This window comes from Pyricularia grisea (assembly GCF_004355905.1).
Source record: "Pyricularia grisea strain NI907 chromosome V map unlocalized Pyricularia_grisea_NI907_Scaffold_10, whole genome shotgun sequence".
Lineage (NCBI taxonomy): Eukaryota > Fungi > Ascomycota > Sordariomycetes > Magnaporthales > Pyriculariaceae > Pyricularia > Pyricularia grisea.
In genome coordinates this window covers 194289-212607 of record NW_022156722.1, presented here as the reverse complement: position 1 = coordinate 212607, position 18319 = coordinate 194289, and the positions used below count along the sequence as shown (strand labels likewise).

Sequence of the window (18319 nt, the reverse complement as noted above, 5' to 3'; positions counted from 1 at the left end):
GTAAAAAAAAAAAAAAAAAAAAAAGAGCATGATGCATGCTCATGTATCATACATTCTCATGCATCATACATACTCGTGCATCATTCCTGTCCATCATTCCCGTGCACATTATTGATGTGCCTCAACAAATTGTCATGTCTCGTGAAGGTGACTTCGCACAGAGAGCACCTAATCAACTCATCTTTAATGAGGTTCGTCTCGGCCCAGCGACGGTGGGTAGAAAAGACATGGCGCCTCATGTCGCGCTGCTCCCCCGTCTGGTGGCGGCACATGGGGGTGATGGGGCTGAACTTGAACGGGCAGAGGACGGGCTTGACATGAGCTCTGAGATGTTTCCTGTGGGCGTGCAAAATATGATCAGTTAAGAGTTTCGGGTCATTTTGACAGAATAGCAGAAGGCGAGGTAGGCTTAAATGGGATAATTCATAGCTTGTTTTCTTGGTGCATACTTGAGCTCTGATCTAGTGTCAAACGAATGTCTGCAGCCGCGGAGTCCGGTCTCGGTGTCTGCACAGTGATACTTTCCGTCAGGTTGCCGATGCAGGCCCTCCAGGGACTCGACTGGATTCTCTTCGAAACGGCCATGGTAGGCGGGCATTGGATTGTCATCATAGAGATCAGTTCTCTAAAGAGACTGATCACCGCCATTGACGTACTCCACGGGACCCTGCTGTGCGTCGTGATAGGACGGGTAGCCGGTCGTCTGGTCCTCATCGCTTTGCCCATAGTTAAATTGAGCGTTATGGTCCTGAGGGCCAGAGCTGTCATTGTAGTAGTAGTTGCTGTATGACATTGAATGCAAGTCTAATAGGTAATGGGATTGATAAATCAGAGGTGGTGGTTTGGTAGTCTAGAACTAGTGCCTAAGGATGGAATGCAGATGTTTGCCACGCAGGGTTATTTATAGGCAAGACAGGTAGGGGCTCAATCAATTTGTCGAGTACTGGAACTATTTTGAGCCTCATAGTCGATATCGAAATCTAACAACATTTAGACAAGAAAAGGCAACCGTTAGGCAGCCGCGGACTGGTTTTGGTAAGTTCCATGAGTTTCCGTGGTTCGCATGGTATCGAGGAACCTCAGTGATAAAGAACAATTAACTGAAGAGTTGGGGTAACTCTCTAACAGTTGATGATGCTTGGATGCAATGCTGTTGGCGGCGGAATGTTCTCGACCAAAGTGACGTACGATTCGCAGGCAGTGAGTCTATGACTCTACAAAATCCAGCCTTACCAGCCCCGTCTTTACTTTTTCTACTATTCGTTGGGTGTCAATGCTTCTAAGCTGCAGCAAGTGGGTGTCATTGGTAGGCCTCTGCTTAATTGAACTGACGCCTTATCTTGGCAAACGAACATGAGAGCTAGCTAAAGGGTTTGGTGGATGACGCGAGGGCGTTGGTAGTCTCCCCACGCAGTTGCGCGCGACAAGGTTCGTTGCGGCTCAGCCTCCCCGAATGAGGGTGTGGTCGCGGATTCTGGCCCCGTACGCATTTGAGCAAACAACGGCCAACCAAGGACAGGACCAAGGCACAGCCGAGCCCCGACCCTTCAAAATGCCTTGTCGGAGGGCCCTCGCCGGTTTTGATTGCTCATCCGAGCTAGGTACTCGGTTGGCCGTTATTTCGTAACATCTCTCAGCCTCAATATGGAATTTATGCAGTTTTGGGCAATGAGATTAATTGATGGGAAAGTACTCCGGTTCCCAAACTAGGTACATGAGCTTATATGCTATCCCCCTGCAACGACACAAGTCAAGATACTTTGCCAACAGTCACCTACCCTAGGTAAAATGATGTTATGCGCGCAGCATCTGGTCTTGTAATGCTCAAAATTGCAATCACCAAGCAACAAAAAATACGTGTACCAAACGAGCAGCAATCCAGCGGCTAGTTGTGCTACATTTTGTTGGTACTGTTTACCAAAGCGTGAGGCCTCGATGTGGTGATTCCGTTATGTATATAAACCACCATGAATTGCTGCCCTGAAGACTCTGAATTCGGTCCAAGTCAACCCAAGCTTATACTTAATCTGTGCACAATACTCTATCTTTGACTAACATCCATTATGGCCCGATCAAAGGCTGATCCTAACTCCCAAGCTGCTCGGGGTCCACGAGGACCAGGCAAGAATGATCAAGTCAAGCTTCTACGTCGCTTCTATGAGCCGATAAACCTTCTCTTCGCTCTTGGCAAGACCAGGGGCGAACGCACCATAACCTCCGAAAATGACGGGACAGACGAGTTCAAGCGGCGCCAGTTCCTCAACGATCTGGCCTACATCTGCGACTTTACCAAGGGTGGAGCCACGACGACTGCCATTGCTGTCGAGGACTGCGCCGAACAATACATATTTTGGTTTGCTCTCAATGCTACCGGGGTCGTGGCTGACCGTGCCGAGCGCTTCCTGGGCACGAGCCTGAGCACTATTCAACAGAGCCTTGGGGACGAAACAGCTGCCGCCAAGGAGCAGTCAACTCAAAGGCTCACCGCTGACAGTATGCAAGCGGCAAAGAGTCGGGTCACCACCGAACTCCGATTTCTTCAGCAGCACATCAATCGCTGCATCCCAAAGCTTCAGGAAGGGGCTCAAGATAGTATGCTACTCCTCTTTTACAACTCCAAGCTTGTAGAAAATACTCCAGTGACTAATTATCAACAATAATATTTAGATCAACGTCTTTTGTCGTGGATGAGGGTCTTTCAAGATCCCAAGCTGGATCATATGGAGATATGCTCTCTCGCATATAACCACAGGCACGACTCTCAGATGGCAATCCTGAGAGAAAAAGGGCTGCATTGTTGGTCTAGTGCCGATATCACTGACGACTCAATGTCCTCCTACTCTGGTGTTCAGCACTACATCGGACGGCTAGCCGAGCACATACGCCGCCCGATGCGGCTGATTCAGAATTCGACATGTTTCCAGGAAGTCTTGGACAATCCTTTTACAATCCGTCGAACGCCATCAATCCCTGGGGTCCGAGTGCCTCCCCCAGACAGCGAGACGACGCTCGACAAGATTGTCAAGCGTATGCTGCCAGCGGACCACCCCAAGCTGGGAGAGATCCAAGCTGCTCTCCAAAAGTTCGACGGGCATCATAAGATTCTCGATTTAGTCATGGCTCAGTACAATGACAAACCCCGCTGTGTACATGCCGAGATCCAGGTGTTGGAGCACTTCTGGGCCACAAAGAAGCTATTTGCCTTTAACGAGCGCTTCATCGGCTGCAGCAAGTCTGCCTGTTACTGCTGTAAGCGGTACATTGAGGCCCATAGAATTCGCTGTTTTGTCCCGGACTCGCACGAGAACATCTATCCCACCTGGAGTCCGCCGCTCCTCGGGATACAGGACCCTGAATTCTCAGAGAAGAGAAAGGCCCTCCAGTGCATCATAGATTCCGTTCGCGCCTCCGCTATTGAACAGATATCTCAAAAGAGTGGGCGTATCGTACACCCGCATCAGGACTCGGCCACGGCCATCACCAGATCTATGGCAGGGACTGGAAGCATTGTGCGGGCTGGCCACATCCCGATCACCTCTGTTGGGGCTCTACATCCTACTGCTGCTTGGTTGACTGGTGCAACTTCACCACCGTTGACCATCTCTGAGGATGACACAGAACCCGACTCTGACGCCTTTGCTAGACTTGATCTCTCATCGTCGTCGGACAACAACAGTTTGGGGTCTCCAGCAACCAGCATATCGTCTGCTCCTTCTTCTCCAACCCTGGACGAACTTGAGCCAGATTCTGACAGCGACTCGGAAGACTACGGTGGCGTTTTGCTCTATGGACCTGGTTCCCGACGCTGATGGTTTGAGTCTCATTTGGTTACACTTTGCTTACTGAGTCTATCCATTTCCGTTGAATAACTCTTTTATTTCTATGTCATTCTCCTTTTTTCCTTTGTCTTTGTTACAGTCACTTTCCTAGCTTTTCGCCTCCTGTGACGGATAACGTTGGCGTCAGTCAGAAACCCTTAACTGAGTGGCGAAGCAACGTTTCCGATTCTTCATGATCTACAGTATCGGATTTCTTTCCCTATCAGACAAACAAAGTGCACACAACAGGCTCAGTATGCCGGCCGAGACAAGGTGTTATTTTTCTTCTTCTCCTTTCTTTGGATCGAACAACTCGGATTGCTATTGGAAGAGCTGCCATATGTTTGCCTCCCGGGCAGAGAGGGGCGTTTTTGTGCAGACCAGGCTCCGGTTTTCATGTCACACGGAAACATTACGGGTGCGGAATGGGACTGGAACAATATGTCGGGATAAAACCCTATGGCTTGCTTGTCTTGTAAGAGATGGAGCGTGTACTTGCATTCGCTCGAAACGTGGGGGACTTTTTGTGTGACCTGCAGGACATATGGAGTTTTTTTTTTCCTTCTTTTTTTTTTGCGACAACTTTTCTCAGCTGAATACTATGAGCGAATGAATTCTTTTTGTGGTAAAACTTCCCGCTACATCTGGCAACAAACGGCATCTGAGCGCATGCAGCCACCCCTCAATTCTTTAAACGTTCAAAATTCTGTTTCGGGCGTTGAAGACTTGGTGTTTTGGCATTGAAGTCTCCGGTGTATATTACCAATGGTAGTCAACCCCTGGCCGTTGACGAAGTATCTCTTCCCAAAGACCCACCATCTTGCTAGCTAACTACCTTATTTCGTGCACATCCTATACCTCACATTAGGACCTTGCTTCTTCAGTTTACGCAAGCTTCTAACTTTATACACAAATCCATAATGCCAGTTGCGCACCCTGTCTACGCTCTAGCGAACTACAACCTGTCAGGGGGAAATGCTACTCCCACAGAGTCACTGTCATCCAACGCGTCAAGGATTCTGCAGTCAGACAGGTTTACGTCTCAAACTCCCAATGTCAACCCAACTTCCAACCAGCAAAATGTAGCTCTGGCAATTATCTGCATTTTCCCAATAATGTCGTTTTTTCTGGTCAGCCTAAGGGTATACAGCCGGACCAGAGCGCGGCAGATATGGATCGGTATGAAAGACTTCAACATCTCGTCGTTGTGTACCCTGATCTAGCTTTTCTGTATTAGCCTTGCTAACGCAACACTGGGCATCTCTCACAGATGATATACTTATCGGGTTGGCAATGCTTCTGATGATACCAATGACGGCTGGTAGCTACATGTGTAAACGCCCACTCCACATCAAAGAATTTCAGCTTTAACACCCGAATCTGGACATTATTTCACTGACCCCTTATTCCAGTCGCCAAAACCAGCTTTCTGGGAATCCACCTCCGCGACGTTCCCCTCGACCAGCTCGACCTCTCCAGAGCCGGCCGGTGGAACTACATAGTGCAGGTCTTCTACCACCCGATCCTCCCACTCTGCAAGTCCGCCGTGCTCATGTTTCTGCTGCGTCTGGGCGGACACCGACGGCCTGTCAGGTGGGCCATCCACGCCACCAACTCGTTGAACCTCGCCGCCATGGCCGCCACCACCCTCACGGCAATGCTGCAGTGCAGCCCCGTGCGGACCAACTGGGCCTTTTCCGCCTCGAACGGGGCTTGCAATGAGCAGTTTGAGTTTTACATTGCCGGCGCCGGGATCGCCATCTTTACGGATGTGTTGGTGCTCGCACTGCCATTTTGCATCTTTTTGCACTTGAGGATCTCGAGACACATGAAGACGGCCGTGTTGGGAGTGTTTCTACTGGGTTCAGTGTGAGTTTTATACCAGGTGCATGACGTAAAATCGCTTACTGAGCGGGTTTCATACGAAAGATATAAACAAGCTAACTCAAGGCTGCCCTCCTCTCTTCAACCCGTGGAAAATAAAAAAAAAAGTGTCACGTTCGTCAGCATCGGCCGCCTCTGGTACTTTTGCACCCTCTACAACATGTCCATGTACCCAATCCCCCGCGACGCCGACCTCACCTACCCCATCACCTTTGTCGTCTCCAACGTCGAGGCGAACCTGGCCATCATCTGCGCCTGCGTGCCTGCGCTGCGTGGCCTCGCGCGGTCCTGGTGGCCGCGCCTATTTCGTGGCTCCGCAGAGGTCGTCGTCGTCGTCGCCAGGGATGGCAACGCGGTACATCCCAGCCCCGGGGTTAGGAAGACGACACTGGACACTGCGTGGTCGGTTCTGACTGCTTCGAATACCACCCGGGGGGACACTGGGTCGCTGGTAGGGGATGATGAAAAGATTGACGAGGCGCGGGATGTGGGTTCCAACACCTCCGACGCCGCCACTTGCTCGCGGGCGGTGCAGGCTGAGCTGCGTGCCATCGGCAGCGTGGCGAGCACTGTGGGTGTGTGTTATAGTGCGAATAACACGAGCGAGGTTTCGATCTCTGGGCCCGCCGAGAGGAAGGCTGCAGAGGGTTTTAGGGGTGGGGCAGATGTAGGGATGCATCCGCTCGAGGGGTCAATATTGTGCACGACAAACATTACTGTCCAGTATGAACCGGTTGTTTCCAAACGAGCAGGACGGTTGTTTTGAGAGAGCCAGTTGTCAGGTGGATAGTACTCTTTTAGCAGCCAGAAGTATGACGGGGAGATAATCGGCCAGTCATTGTTTTTAGTACTTGCTTGGTTGGAGGATCTGATCAATAGCGTAATCTGATATCAATTCAATTATAGCGCTTTATAAGATGGACTTTATCCTCGACAACTCGGTTTCCCAGTTCTTTTTACCGGTTTCCAGGATGTATAGCGCGTTTATCCGGAGGAATCCGATCCCCAACTCTCACGTTGCCTCAATGGCGTCTTGAAAGGTGGTGGGCAGAAGAGAGTCGGGAATTCCGCTGTATCTCTACTCAAACGTGGCTCTCGTCGTTTTAATAAGTAATTTGCCTCCCCAGCAATATCTCGGCTCCGTAAACGCTCCTTTTCACTTGAGACGTGCGGGCTGACATGGTCCTTGCCCCCACCGACGCCCGGATCGAGCACGCCAGTCGGCAGACATGCCGTCTTACTGTCCACGACACACTCTTAGTGCACCCGCTCGCACTGTCTCTATTGGCCACTTAACAAACGATACTCATGTCTCCTCCCTCGTGTAACGGGACCACAAGACAGATCGCGCGGCGGCCCGCCCTCAAAAAAAAATGGCGACCATGTCAACTGTGTACGGCTTGGATGATGCGGCCGGGCGGCACGGTTTAGATCTCTGGGCGGTGGACGCTGAGGTCGACAAGAGTACAGACCGGGCACTCTGGCCGGGAGTTCTTTCTGTTTCGAATTTTCTCCCTGATATGTTGATGGCTGTTTCGCTTTTTATTGTTTTACCCTCTGGGCACAATCGCATTTTTGTTGCGTCGGATAGCTTTCTTAGGTGAAATATTATAGTCTCCATCGTGGAAGTTTGGTTGGACTTAAATCTCGGACATCCAAGTCAACCTTTTTGGTGACATAGGTAACAAAAATAACCACAATGACGGCGTTTCTTGACCATCAGGATCCAAGAGGAGCAGTCCAGATCATGTCGACTTCTTGTGGTGGAATCCGACCATCAAGCGACCCAGCCAGCCTTACCTTGCCTCCACCACTGGATACCATCCTGATAGTTCCTGGTCCCGTAAGTCGGCCATATCGACCCCGTCTTGGCATGAAATCTGCCTGAATCCATCTTGAAGCACTATTACAGACGTGGGATTCATTGAACTTGTGCCTTTGGCCGGACAGTTCCTAGCCCGCGTAGAAATGCCTGTGCATATTGGCTTGAAGAACAACAACTGAATCATAGCGAAGGATTCAAACACTAGGAAATTCTCCACTGGTTCCACGACAATATTCACATGTGTAGGGCCCCCTTTTTTTCCCCTGAAAAGAATACCTCTTAATCAGCACTTATCTTCCATCTTTTCGCAAAAAGGATGATTCGGCCCGTGGCGAGGTTTTCTTTAACAAACTGTAAGTCAGTTTAGATGAAAACACGCCACTGAGGAATTACTGAGGCCGTCACTCTTCAGCTCAATGTACGCACAAGCACGTCTTGTCAAGTTGCTCTAGGCCTAAAGCTCGCCTTCCGCCTCGTAATTCATGTCGCCATTGACGTGAAGCTTGACATGTGTACAGAAGTGTTTAAAAAAGTGTCTATACTCGACACGAGAGGGCACGGCGTTTGTTATTGTTTTTTGTTTTTAATTGTTGTTCTTGGCTTATTGTTGTTGACAAAGGTGTTTGATGCCAACACTATCTCCTTGTTTCCTTTTCTTTGCCTCGTGTCCGTAATCTTCACTAGAAACTAGTTTTAGGCAAAAAAAATACTCAACTTGACCATGTTACACGCTAAGATTCTGGTGGCAGGCTTCTAAACAAAGAAGCCCTAACAGCCCATATCTCTTCCTCCAAGTCGCGGTAGAGCGCACCAAAGTCCTTCTAGCTCAGACGCTAGGCCATCACGACCTCCAACGGTGCTCCTATTTCCGTCTGGAAGAGGCTAGGACTAACCCGGATTAGACATTATTGAAAGATAAAAAAAAGCAAGAAAACACAGACTTTTCTCCGTTTTGCATTGGCTTGAAACCTGTCGGCTTCCTACCCGCTTTGACGAAACACGCTCTCCTCCCGCCCTATTTCCAAGGCAACAACAGCTGCACAAACGCATCCGACACGTGGTGAGGGCGAATCTTGGCAAAAGGCACTTGGGATAAAAAAGAGAGAACAATGAGAAGGGGAGCTTTGATCCTTACTGTATCTTGCTAGATCTAGTATTATTTCCTGGTAGACTTACTACCGGGTTTGTCCGTGTGGTCGCATGATCCCGCCTGGACTATTTCCATTTTTTCCCCCTTCTCTTTTCCACATTTGTACTGGAGAAAAATAATAGAACCGATCGATCAGACTCTTTGTTCTTTATTCCATGCGCGGTGACACAGAATATCTCTCCGGCCCGGACTTTATCGACCTTCTCACGTCCGTTTCCTTTTTTTCCTCTGTTGTTTTTTTTTTAATGTCCAATGTAGACGCATTGACTATTCTTCCTTGGAAGGAAAGCTTGTCTCTTTGTCTCGGACAGCCGTTTTTGAGCTGCCTTACTCCCGCTCCTTCCATCTCGTCTGGCAACTCTCCTTTCACCCCTTCCTTTCATTCATCCCTTTTCTCTCTCTTTTTTTTTGTTTCTTGGATTTATTCACATCATCATACTCCCTTTCCGGATCGGGCATCACGCATTGAGTTCGATACTCAGGCCAAACTGGGCCAAACTTTACTTTTTTTTCATTTTTTAATCCGAAGACAAAAACTAAACCCCCCAATTAGTATTTGCCTTGGGGGGCAAACCGAACTGAACGATAGGATTCCTGGAAGCTAGATTTCACCCGATTCGACACGCCACTCTCACCTGAAAGAGGGAGGGAGAGAAAGCTGGCTCATACGATGGGATTCATCCAAAGTCTACACGTCCGGCAGCTGGACGATGTCGGCTCGCCTCTGGCGGAAAGACCAACAGCGTTTCCCATACCGGTTCAAACCCAGGCCCCGACACAAACACAAAGGTCTCCCACGGTCATAGAAACACCCCCGCCGTCATCAGCCGTTGTGCAAGCGAGCTCCACACCGATCGTCTCGAGCATCTCAAATACCACCAACACCGCTGCTGGGAACACTACTCTTGCTCCAGCACCGGGAACCAACATCCAGGGCAGCAACGGAACCGCGAACGCAACTCCCTCGAATAAACCGGAGACGGCTCCCGACATGGCTGACGGGAATGCCATATCTTCTGACAGGTCTGCCGTCATTGGCGGATCGATAGGTACGTGTGTTTGTGTGGACTTAACGCATCAACAAAGTCGTGCCGGTTGTATCTAATACGAAAGCCACCACCGCAAACAGCCGCTGTCGTTGGTGCCCTGTTCCTCTTGTTTTTGCTGTACAAGTACCGCAGGAAAGTCATCTCCTTGTTCAGGCCCAAACCAGAGGACCCAGAGGAGCCGAGCTTCGTGGACGAGCTGGAGCGCCAAAACACCAGGCTGAGCAGGTTCGAGGACCGCTGCGGCGCCACCAGCGTCTCGGACGGACGGCCCCAGACGGCATCTACCGTGCGGGAGCTGCAGCCACACTACTCGTTTGCCACGTCAGTCCCGACGCTGGCAGAGAGCCCTGCAACCTCGCAGCACTCGCTGACACCCTCGTCTCACCGGAGCGGAAACATGACGCTGCCGCCGCCCCAGAAGCCCCGCGAGGTTCGGTACCGGCTCCCGCTGTACCACATGGAGGACGACAGCTACGGCAACATCGAGCTGGACCCGTGCGAGCGCCTCGAGCCGCCGTCCCTCTCCGGCAGCGGCGATTCGGCCATCATCCGCCAGGGCCCTTGCCGGACGCCGAGCAGCGCGAGCGCCAGGGCGGTGGCCCTGGCGTGGTGGCAGGCTTCCGGGACGTGCGAGTCCCCCAAGGCGCGCTACTCTTACCTCGAGGCCAAGAAGTCTGCGCCCACGCCTGTGGTGCCCGAAGTGCGGACGCCTTCCCGGGCCGAGGTCTGCGACGACGGCGACGTCTCCGTCGGGAGCGTGTCTGTTGCCAGCTCGATATCCGGGGTCTTGATGATGGAGGAAGGGTCGTCGATGATTGGGACGACGAGGAGCCCGAGCGCCAGGAGTGACAGGCCGAGCTCCGTCTTTAGCCAGCGGTCCGACAGCTTCGTGAGCGCCGCGAGCAGTTTTGAGAATTACCGCCGCGAGGTCCGCGACACGGCTGACGTGGGCGAGATGGAGACGGACAACGACACGTATGGTGACGACCATGAGGATCTCGACTTTGAGATGTTGACAGAGGGGGACAGTACCATCATCGCCGTGGCGACAACCTCTGCCAGATCCAGTATCCAGGAAATCGACGTTACAAAGTCAAATACGCTCTCTAGAGCGCAGACTCTCAACGGCGGAGAGAACTCGCAATGTATACCAATCCATTCCAAGGATCCAGGGCACATGGTTCAGTTGAAGGTGGTGGAAGCGGAGCAGACGGAAGAAGAGTCCGCGGAGGAGTGTGAGCGTGATATGGAGACGGATGAGTATCCGAGTGATGAAGACGACGGATACGAGTCGTCCGTAATAGAAGAGGACTACGAAGCAGTGCCGTCGTCTCATTCCGGGGATGCACACAAGCAGTCCATTGAGCAACCCACAGAAAGGGAATGGACTCCAGAAGCGCTGGCGACTATAAGAGAGAGTAGGGAGCTACTGATGTCAAGCGAACAACTACCCTCTTCGAAGGAACTACCCATTGAAACGGAAGCGTCCTTGCCAAGGGACAGCTTCTTACCAGAGATTTCATTTGAGGATAAGGGTTTTGACTTTGGCTTCCCATAATAATGCTGCTGATACCAGCATGTCTCCTTCAATACCTAGGGAAATCCCAAAGTAGTATATAATTCTAGTAACATAATGAAAATTCTTATTATTGACAAAGGCAGCTTGGAAATACCTGTTATGTGCAATAACTGCCGGAGAAGCAGCAAAGGCAAAACTTACACCATCGACTGCTAAAGTGCTCTGGGTACCCATGCCAGTCGGACGGATAGGTCTGCCTTGTGAAAACCAACCACCCAAGGCTAGCCTAGGCATTACGGCTAAGGGACTTAATCGGCTGGAGGATCCTCCTGGCTCCTGTTGGTATGCATCAAAACTTCACCCCGTGATCACAAATCAGTCTAGAAATCCGGTAGAAGACTTAGGTAAGCCCTGCCCTGGCAATTGGTGAACTCTGGAAGGCTTTGAATGTATAGTGCTCACGGAATGCGGCACCGGGCCAACTCTTGAACTTTGTTAATGAATGGGATGAAGATGGACCTGAGAGGCCAAGACCAAGGATGCTGCACCAATGCAGAGTAAACGTGAATAAACGTTGGGAAAAGTAAGAACCAAAGGATCCCAATCTGAAGCTGTTTCCCAAGTCCGACGGAGATGAGGCCAGCCTGTCGTGTCAATTTGGTACAAGTTGGTCTAGACTGCGTCTAATCTAGACCCTAGAACTAGAGCAGATAGACTATTCTAGTTTTGAAAGTCTCGCTCGCCCTCAGCTCAGTCGGTGTGACTTTGACGGTAAATGTCAGTGGACAGTGTATAAGGGCCTGATAGCCGTTTTGAATCAGGTGGTGTTGATTAAAGAAAATCTCGAAGCGAGTGCAATTGAAAAGCCCAAGATTGGAGGTACACTAGGTAAGCAAGGTAAAGGTACCTACCTTCCTGCTCCTTAATTGTCAATAAACCTGTCCAAGTCTTGGCATTGAGGTACTGGGTTCCCCACAATTAACACCCCACCCCCTCTTTACCACATGTGCTTCGACCAGGCTTCGGGTTGTACTACGTACCCCTCAAGAGAAAGAATCCCCCCCCTCCCGCTCCAAATCAAATGAGACATGCATTTGCTCGCCTGATCACAAGTTTATGCCGTCAAAACCTCAAACCCTTATTTTGTAACAAACTTATATTTTGCCTTATCAAGAATATCCAAAACAATTCCTTATCAGTGATATTCATATGACTACTACCGGTAAACCAGGGCGTAATTTGGCAGCTGAAAGGGTTAATCATATTGTGATTCGACATGCCGCGAGCCCGGTCCCCACAATACCTTGCTGCGATTCATGCTGAACCTGGCCTGTGACCTCACTACAAAGTCACCAACGTAACGTCAACACCTCGTTGGTAGAGTTCCAGAATCGGGGAAGCACATTGTTATAATACAACTTTTATCGTAGCCTATTCACGATATGATTGCGAGGCAGTGAGACGTTGGGCACACAGTATAACCACAGCCCCAGATTATTTCAATTGTTCTCTGCCTTTGAGGTCTAGAATAGAAAGGATTGCTTTCTTCGATAAGGGCCCTTGAAATTTGACGCACATGATTCCACCAAAAAAACCCAGGCCAATCTTCATTCTTTCGGTCAAGCTCGTGCCAAGCTGAGCTGCAATTCCAGGCCTGACCCAACGACCCTAGCTTCAACCGATTACGACCCGACCGTACCTAGCTTCTGACTTTTTGTACCTACATCACAACCTTGAACACACAGACGCGGGCATTCACCAAGACACACTCGCAGCTTGTCCCTTCGACCAGTCAGCAATCGCTTGGCCCCAACGCCGACCATCGTCAGCCTCCATCTGAATCTGCTGCCAAGTCCCATCAGCAGTAAACGTCGAATCGTACGCACACGCGTCTGATCGCTTTTTTCAACTTTGAGAGATTTTCCCCGCCATTTCCACTTCAAGCGATTGAAGATCCGGACATACGCGGCAGATCTTTTGTCATTCGTTTTTTTTCTTTTTCTTTTTTCTCCTTCTGCGCGTAACATCTGCGCTGACTCGTCTTTGCACCAAACCCCGTCGCCCCCAACTCTCCGAGACGTCAGCAAAAACGACGTCGGTCCGAACGATCATCGTCCCGTGCAAAAGCCAGGCCTATCCTCCCATCAGCTTTCACAGCCCCCCCGGATCTCCGGACGATTTTGCATCGCGATTGTTGGCTTTTGTTTTTGGCCCATCGGGCACCGAGGTGTTCCCGAAGAACCAAACATCGTCTTGGCAATTTCCAATCGGGCACGCCGTGCCTTGAGCTATTGCTTCAATCATGGGAAACTCGCACACCAAGGAGGCGAGGGATCCTAACGCTCCCTTGTCCCCTCACGATCCTCGATCACACGGATCCGGTCATCACCACGCATCCGGCTCCTCGTCCAGCAGACCGAGAAACCGAGCCAGCCGGTCCGATCTCGGCGGACTCTTCGGAATCAGCGGCGCAGGCTCCTCTTCCTCGACACAACCCCCATACGAACGACGGGAGACGAAGCAAGAGCGAGAGGCGAGGAAGCTCGAACGAGAAAGACAGGCGCGTCTCATAGAGAGAGAAAGAAGCTTGAAAGAGGAACAGGTCGATGGTGGATATCTAGTAACATTGGGTACATACGTCGGGACAGAGGACTTTAACAAGGCAGTAGTCCGACAGTTGCAGGTAATTGGTTCTCCCACACTGTCTTGCTTCTCCCTCTTGGAGTGCGAGATGTGTAAAATTAGCTGGATCGATGGCTGACGCATTACACAATGGCAGATTGAGCGAAGATTGGCACCATTCTGGAGAGGCTTGAACGACTTCTCCGAAACATGGACCGAGTATCAAATAGTGGCAGCTGCTCGGGGCCTGCCTCTGCCCGCCGCCGATGCCATCCCCCCGGATGAGCTGATACCCCGACCCATATCCGCCACCTCTCCCGCGGCATCCACGCAAAACATTGATAGTCTCATGGTGCCTATGGGTGGCAGGACGCAGTCCACAGCATCCGACAGGAGCGGCTCGGGACTCGGCTCTAGCTTACCTTCCCCGACTTCTGCCCCGAGCAGCAAAAGTCCCTTTAAGCGATCTAAGGGCATTGCGGCGGCGCTGAACCTATCATCCTCACGTAACAACTCGACCACCGACATAGCGCCGCCTCGCGAGATAAAGCTCCCGCACGATCCTTTTGTGAATGGTCAGCCCATGGAGGTGTTTTTGTACAAGGACGGAAGCGAGTGCCCCATCTGCTTCCTGTACTACCCACCTTACCTGAACCACACACGATGCTGTGATCAGCCCATCTGCAGCGAATGCTTTGTGCAGATAAAGCGTGCCGATCCTCACTACCCCGAAGGCCACGGCGATGCCGAAAACTCAGAGAGGCCTCCGGAGGAGCAGGCTGGTCTGCTGATTTCGGAGCCGGCTTGCTGTCCTTACTGCCAACAACCAGAGTTTGGCGTCACGTACGAACCGCCACCATTCCGTCGCGGTCTGACATATTCAAGTTCGACTTCGCATATGGGCGCCCTGGGCACAGCCATGTCCAGCAGCAGCTCGCTCAACTCAAGTCTCTCTCCATCGTCCCTGGCATCCCCGACAGGCATGGGACACAACAGAAGACGAACGCAATCCTTGTCGGCGAATGCACCGAACGTCGTCACGACGGACCGCGTGAGACCGGACTGGGCAACAAAACTTGCTGCACAGCGGGCACACATCGCTCGCCGTGCTGCAGCTGCCACTGCTCTGCACACGGCAGCGTTCTTGATGAGCAACAACGAGCAGCAACGCTCCATCAGGATAGGAAGGTTCAGCAGACGTAATACGGCCGAGAGGACCACATCGGGGCCATCTACCAACGCAGCAGCAAGCAACAGCCCCGCTAGGCCGGAGGCCGCTGCAGCCGAGAGCGAATCAGCGTCTCCGGGGACCGCAGAGGCGAGAAGCAGCTCGGGTCGCGCGATCATGGGTGCGCGCAGAAGCCGTATGGAGGACCTCGAGGAGATGATGTTTGCCGAAGCCATCAGGCTGTCTCTGGCTGCAGAGGAAGAGAGGAAACGCAAAGCAGAGAAGGAGGAGCGCAAGGAAGCCAAGCGTAAGGAGAAGGAGGACAAGAAGGCTGCCAAGGCCGCAGCTAAGAGCTCTGGGTCTGGGCCTTATACTGGCTCCAGCGGGAACAGCTCCATCGCCGGTAGCGCCCTCAGTCTGCCCAGTCTCGGGTTGGGAAGGCGTCGAGGAAACAGTGCTGCTTCAAACCTGCGCATGGAGGCCAGTGTGGCTAGCGCCATGGCCGCATCGGGATCCGGCAGCCCGGAGTCGGGGGCAGCTGCTGGTGGTGACAAGGGGAAGGGGGTTGACAGGCCAGTGCCCGCGAATATTGGAGACTCTGGTGAAGATGTAGAGGCCGGTTCTTCTTCATCGAGCGCGCCCGCCGGGTCCCAGCCCACTCCAGCATCACAAAGGCCTGGCGGCCAGTCACACCTGCGCCAGATCAGCAACGTATCGTCTATTTCGGATTCGTCCTACATTGATGCTCCGGGTGGTGTTGATATTGCACATTCATCTCAGGAAGGTCGGACGACAGCAGCTGGTGTCGCGCCTACACCAAACATCACAAGCTTGTCGGAAGTGGTGGACGTTCTGGACGAGGTGGACGCTGCGAAATCCCATGACGCGGCAGAGGTACAGCATCTTGAGGATGCATCCGACAACAAGCCGCCGAGCAAGGACGTCGGGGAGGCACCGTCCCCTCCAGAGCTGCTGATAACGCCAGGAACCCCTGCTCTTGAAAACGAGGGCTTCGAGACCAACAAACAGCTGGAAATTAAGCCCGCTGCGCAGCACAATGATCAACAGCAGCAGCAGCAGCAGCGCCAGCAATTTGCCTAAGAACTGGGCGGTCACGCGGTGCATGGGGAACATTTGAGTGGCTACCGCTAAAGTGATGTGTGGGTTTTTATCCTTGGGAAGAAGATGGAGTTGGCGGTTGATTTTCTGCATTGGGGGGGTTATGCGGATGGACACGAAAGATCGAACTGCGAGCTTTGGTGCAATTTTCATTTGTTTCCAACCATACGATGCACGCATAGACGGCAAAGAAGAAACCTTTCCTAACTATTTTTTATTTTTTTATTTTTTATTCAGTGGGCATGACGGGTCTGTGGAGTTCAGGTAACGCTGGTGGCACGGTCATAAGGCTAGGACTTGTCTTTTTATGTTTTATACTACAGTTGTTCTTTAGCTTTGTTTTTTATGCTTCGATTTTTTTTTACCAATCAACGATGATATTTCGAATCATGTTGGTTTCTGAAGCATGAGCTCCAGCAATTAGACCACTCACAAAGATAAAACGACAATATTCGTTCCTGGGGTGCCTCGGGTTTGAGCATACTTCGAGGCCAGTGCACTCGTCGTTCGCTCTGGGCCTTTGGTAGTCTCAAGTCATGAGTCAGCCGTGGGAAGGATTTGAAAGGGACAAAAGTGCACGATTTAGATTGTTCAGAGTTGGGGACACAGGTGGAGTGTATAACTCCGAATCTAAATGCCGGCGAAAATATCTTCTATGAAAGCCCTTGAGCGGTCTAAAATATATTACCAGATATATAAAAGCGCGAAACTAGTCTTGAAGATAGAATATTGCATTACACCAGGGTATTAACGGATTTCCTTTTTTTTTCTTTTTTTTTTTTTTATTAAATAAACGACGTCTTTCTTCAGTGACCGTTGCTTAACAAACCCTTGGAGCCGTTCACGTTCCCATTCTCGTCAAACCAGCCCTTGGGCGGACTATCCCAAGAGTGGTCCTTCCACTGGCCAAGGATGGGCCACAAGACCTGTCTGACAAACGCAACCACATCCTCAGGGGCTCCCTTGGCACCACTGGCGACATCCACATGGCCGTTGCCGTTCGTCACGCCGGCCTTGTCGCCATTTTCCACTAGCCCCAGATCCAGACAGGCCGAAGCCCACGCCGCCATCGTCTCCTCGAGCTCCCGCACGCTCGTCACGCCGATGACGGTCCCGCCCACGGTCTGCTGCCCCACACCCCTGCCGACCGCGAGCCCGGCGTCGACCGCCAGCCGGCCCCACTCCTTCAGCGCGTACTCGATGGCGACCTCCTCGAGCCTCTTGCCACCGCGGGCGGCACACTCGTTGCGCAGCGCCACGCACGCGGCGCGCAGGCCCTCGGGCGCCGGGTGCCAGCTCTCCTGCGGGCCGGCCGAGATGCCAGGCGTCAGCAGGCCCATGGCGAGGATGCTGGCGTTGAGGACGACGTCGACGCCGGCGCGGCGGAAGCGGGCCAGGGTTTCGGGGTCGGCGAGCATGGTGTTCTGCACGGAAAAGTGCGCGTAGCTGAGGATGGCGTCGACGGGGGAGCCGGTGGTGGCGGTGATGGCCTCGGCGAGGTCGAGCAGGCGGGCGACGGGGTAGCCCGAGATGCCGACGTAGCGGATCAGGCCGCGGGATTGGAGGTCGCGGAGGGCGCCGAGCCCGGCCAGGACGTCGGCGGTGGTGACGAACTCGACGTCGTGGAGGTAGGCCAGGTCGAGGTAGGGGGTGCGCAGGCGCTCGAGGCTGCGGAGGATGGAGGCGGTGATGGCGGCGGCTGAGTAGTCAAACGTCGTGGGGCCGATGCGGCCGGCCTTGCTGATGAGGAGATACGAGTCGCGGGGTCTGTCGGCGGCGGCGAGTGCGTCGCCCAGCAGGAGCTCGGCGGGGCCATAGTAGGGAGATGTGTCGAAGGCGCGGATGCCCAGGTCGAAGGCGCGGGAGACGATGGGGCGAGCCGGCACGGCGGACGGGTCCCGGACGTACTGAGAGTTGAAGGTGGCGGAGCCGAGGATCATGGGCGGGAGGATGGTGGAGAGGGGTGGGCGGTGGCCATTGCCATTCACTGACTTGGCCGGAGTGGCGTTTTCCTCTGTGGCGGATGTCGACATGGTGACGGAACCCATTTTTTTTTTTTTTTCAAGGACGAAGAAGGGGGGTGAAAGGGGTGTTGTTTCCTTATGCCTACGCTTCTTGCCTTTGGGTGTATAATGCGACGGACGGATGATGGCCAGAAATTACAA

At 52.4% G+C, this 18319-nt stretch overlaps 6 protein-coding genes across 6 annotated transcripts; 4 read left to right on the top strand and 2 right to left on the bottom strand.

Annotated features, from left to right (window-relative positions):
- Positions 1-2: 2 nt before the first annotated feature.
- Positions 3-793, bottom strand: PgNI_11572 (uncharacterized protein; the record flags this gene model as incomplete). The annotated part of the gene is made up of 2 exons (XM_031131538.1): positions 3-336; positions 657-793. The coding sequence occupies 2 exons, from the start codon at positions 791-793 to the stop codon at positions 81-83; spliced, it is 393 nt and encodes a 130-aa protein (XP_030976349.1). The 3' UTR covers positions 3-80.
- Positions 794-1741: 948 nt separating this feature from the next.
- Positions 1742-4557, top strand: PgNI_11571 (uncharacterized protein). The gene is made up of 2 exons (XM_031131537.1): positions 1742-2592; positions 2668-4557. The coding sequence occupies exons 1-2, from the start codon at positions 2064-2066 to the stop codon at positions 3807-3809; spliced, it is 1671 nt and encodes a 556-aa protein (XP_030976558.1). The 5' UTR covers positions 1742-2063; the 3' UTR covers positions 3810-4557.
- Positions 4558-4738: 181 nt separating this feature from the next.
- PgNI_11570 (uncharacterized protein) lies at positions 4739-6468 on the top strand (the record flags this gene model as incomplete). Its single annotated transcript, XM_031131536.1, has 4 exons — positions 4739-4997; positions 5089-5151; positions 5231-5687; positions 5811-6468. The coding sequence occupies 4 exons, from the start codon at positions 4739-4741 to the stop codon at positions 6466-6468; spliced, it is 1437 nt and encodes a 478-aa protein (XP_030976559.1).
- A 2879-nt stretch (positions 6469-9347) lies between these two features.
- PgNI_11569 (uncharacterized protein) lies at positions 9348-11284 on the top strand (the record flags this gene model as incomplete). The annotated part of the gene is made up of 2 exons (XM_031131535.1): positions 9348-9726; positions 9807-11284. The coding sequence occupies 2 exons, from the start codon at positions 9348-9350 to the stop codon at positions 11282-11284; spliced, it is 1857 nt and encodes a 618-aa protein (XP_030976367.1).
- A 1421-nt stretch (positions 11285-12705) lies between these two features.
- Positions 12706-16796, top strand: PgNI_11568 (uncharacterized protein). Its single transcript, XM_031131534.1, has 2 exons — positions 12706-13928; positions 14025-16796. Exons 1-2 carry the CDS (start codon positions 13548-13550, stop codon positions 16134-16136), a joined length of 2493 nt encoding a protein of 830 aa, XP_030976366.1. The 5' UTR covers positions 12706-13547; the 3' UTR covers positions 16137-16796.
- A 164-nt stretch (positions 16797-16960) lies between these two features.
- On the bottom strand, positions 16961-18187 carry PgNI_11567 (uncharacterized protein; the record flags this gene model as incomplete). The annotated part of the gene is made up of 1 exon (XM_031131533.1): positions 16961-18187. One exon carries the CDS (start codon positions 18185-18187, stop codon positions 16961-16963), a length of 1227 nt encoding a protein of 408 aa, XP_030976373.1.
- Positions 18188-18319: the final 132 nt, after the last annotated feature.

What these genes read in the sequence shown, in the direction of transcription:
- PgNI_11571 (XM_031131537.1), top strand. Translation starts at nt 2,064, where the DNA reads ATGGCCCGATCAAAGGCTGATCCTAACTCCCAAGCTGCTCGGGGTCCA. An exon ending in TCAGGAAGGGGCTCAAGATA is followed by an intron (nt 2,593 to 2,667) that starts GTATGCTACTCC and finishes AATAATATTTAG; the next exon opens with ATCAACGTCTTTTGTCGTGG.
- PgNI_11568 (XM_031131534.1), top strand. Translation starts at nt 13,548, where the DNA reads ATGGGAAACTCGCACACCAAGGAGGCGAGGGATCCTAACGCTCCCTTG. An exon ending in CAGTAGTCCGACAGTTGCAG is followed by an intron (nt 13,929 to 14,024) that starts GTAATTGGTTCT and finishes ACACAATGGCAG; the next exon opens with ATTGAGCGAAGATTGGCACC.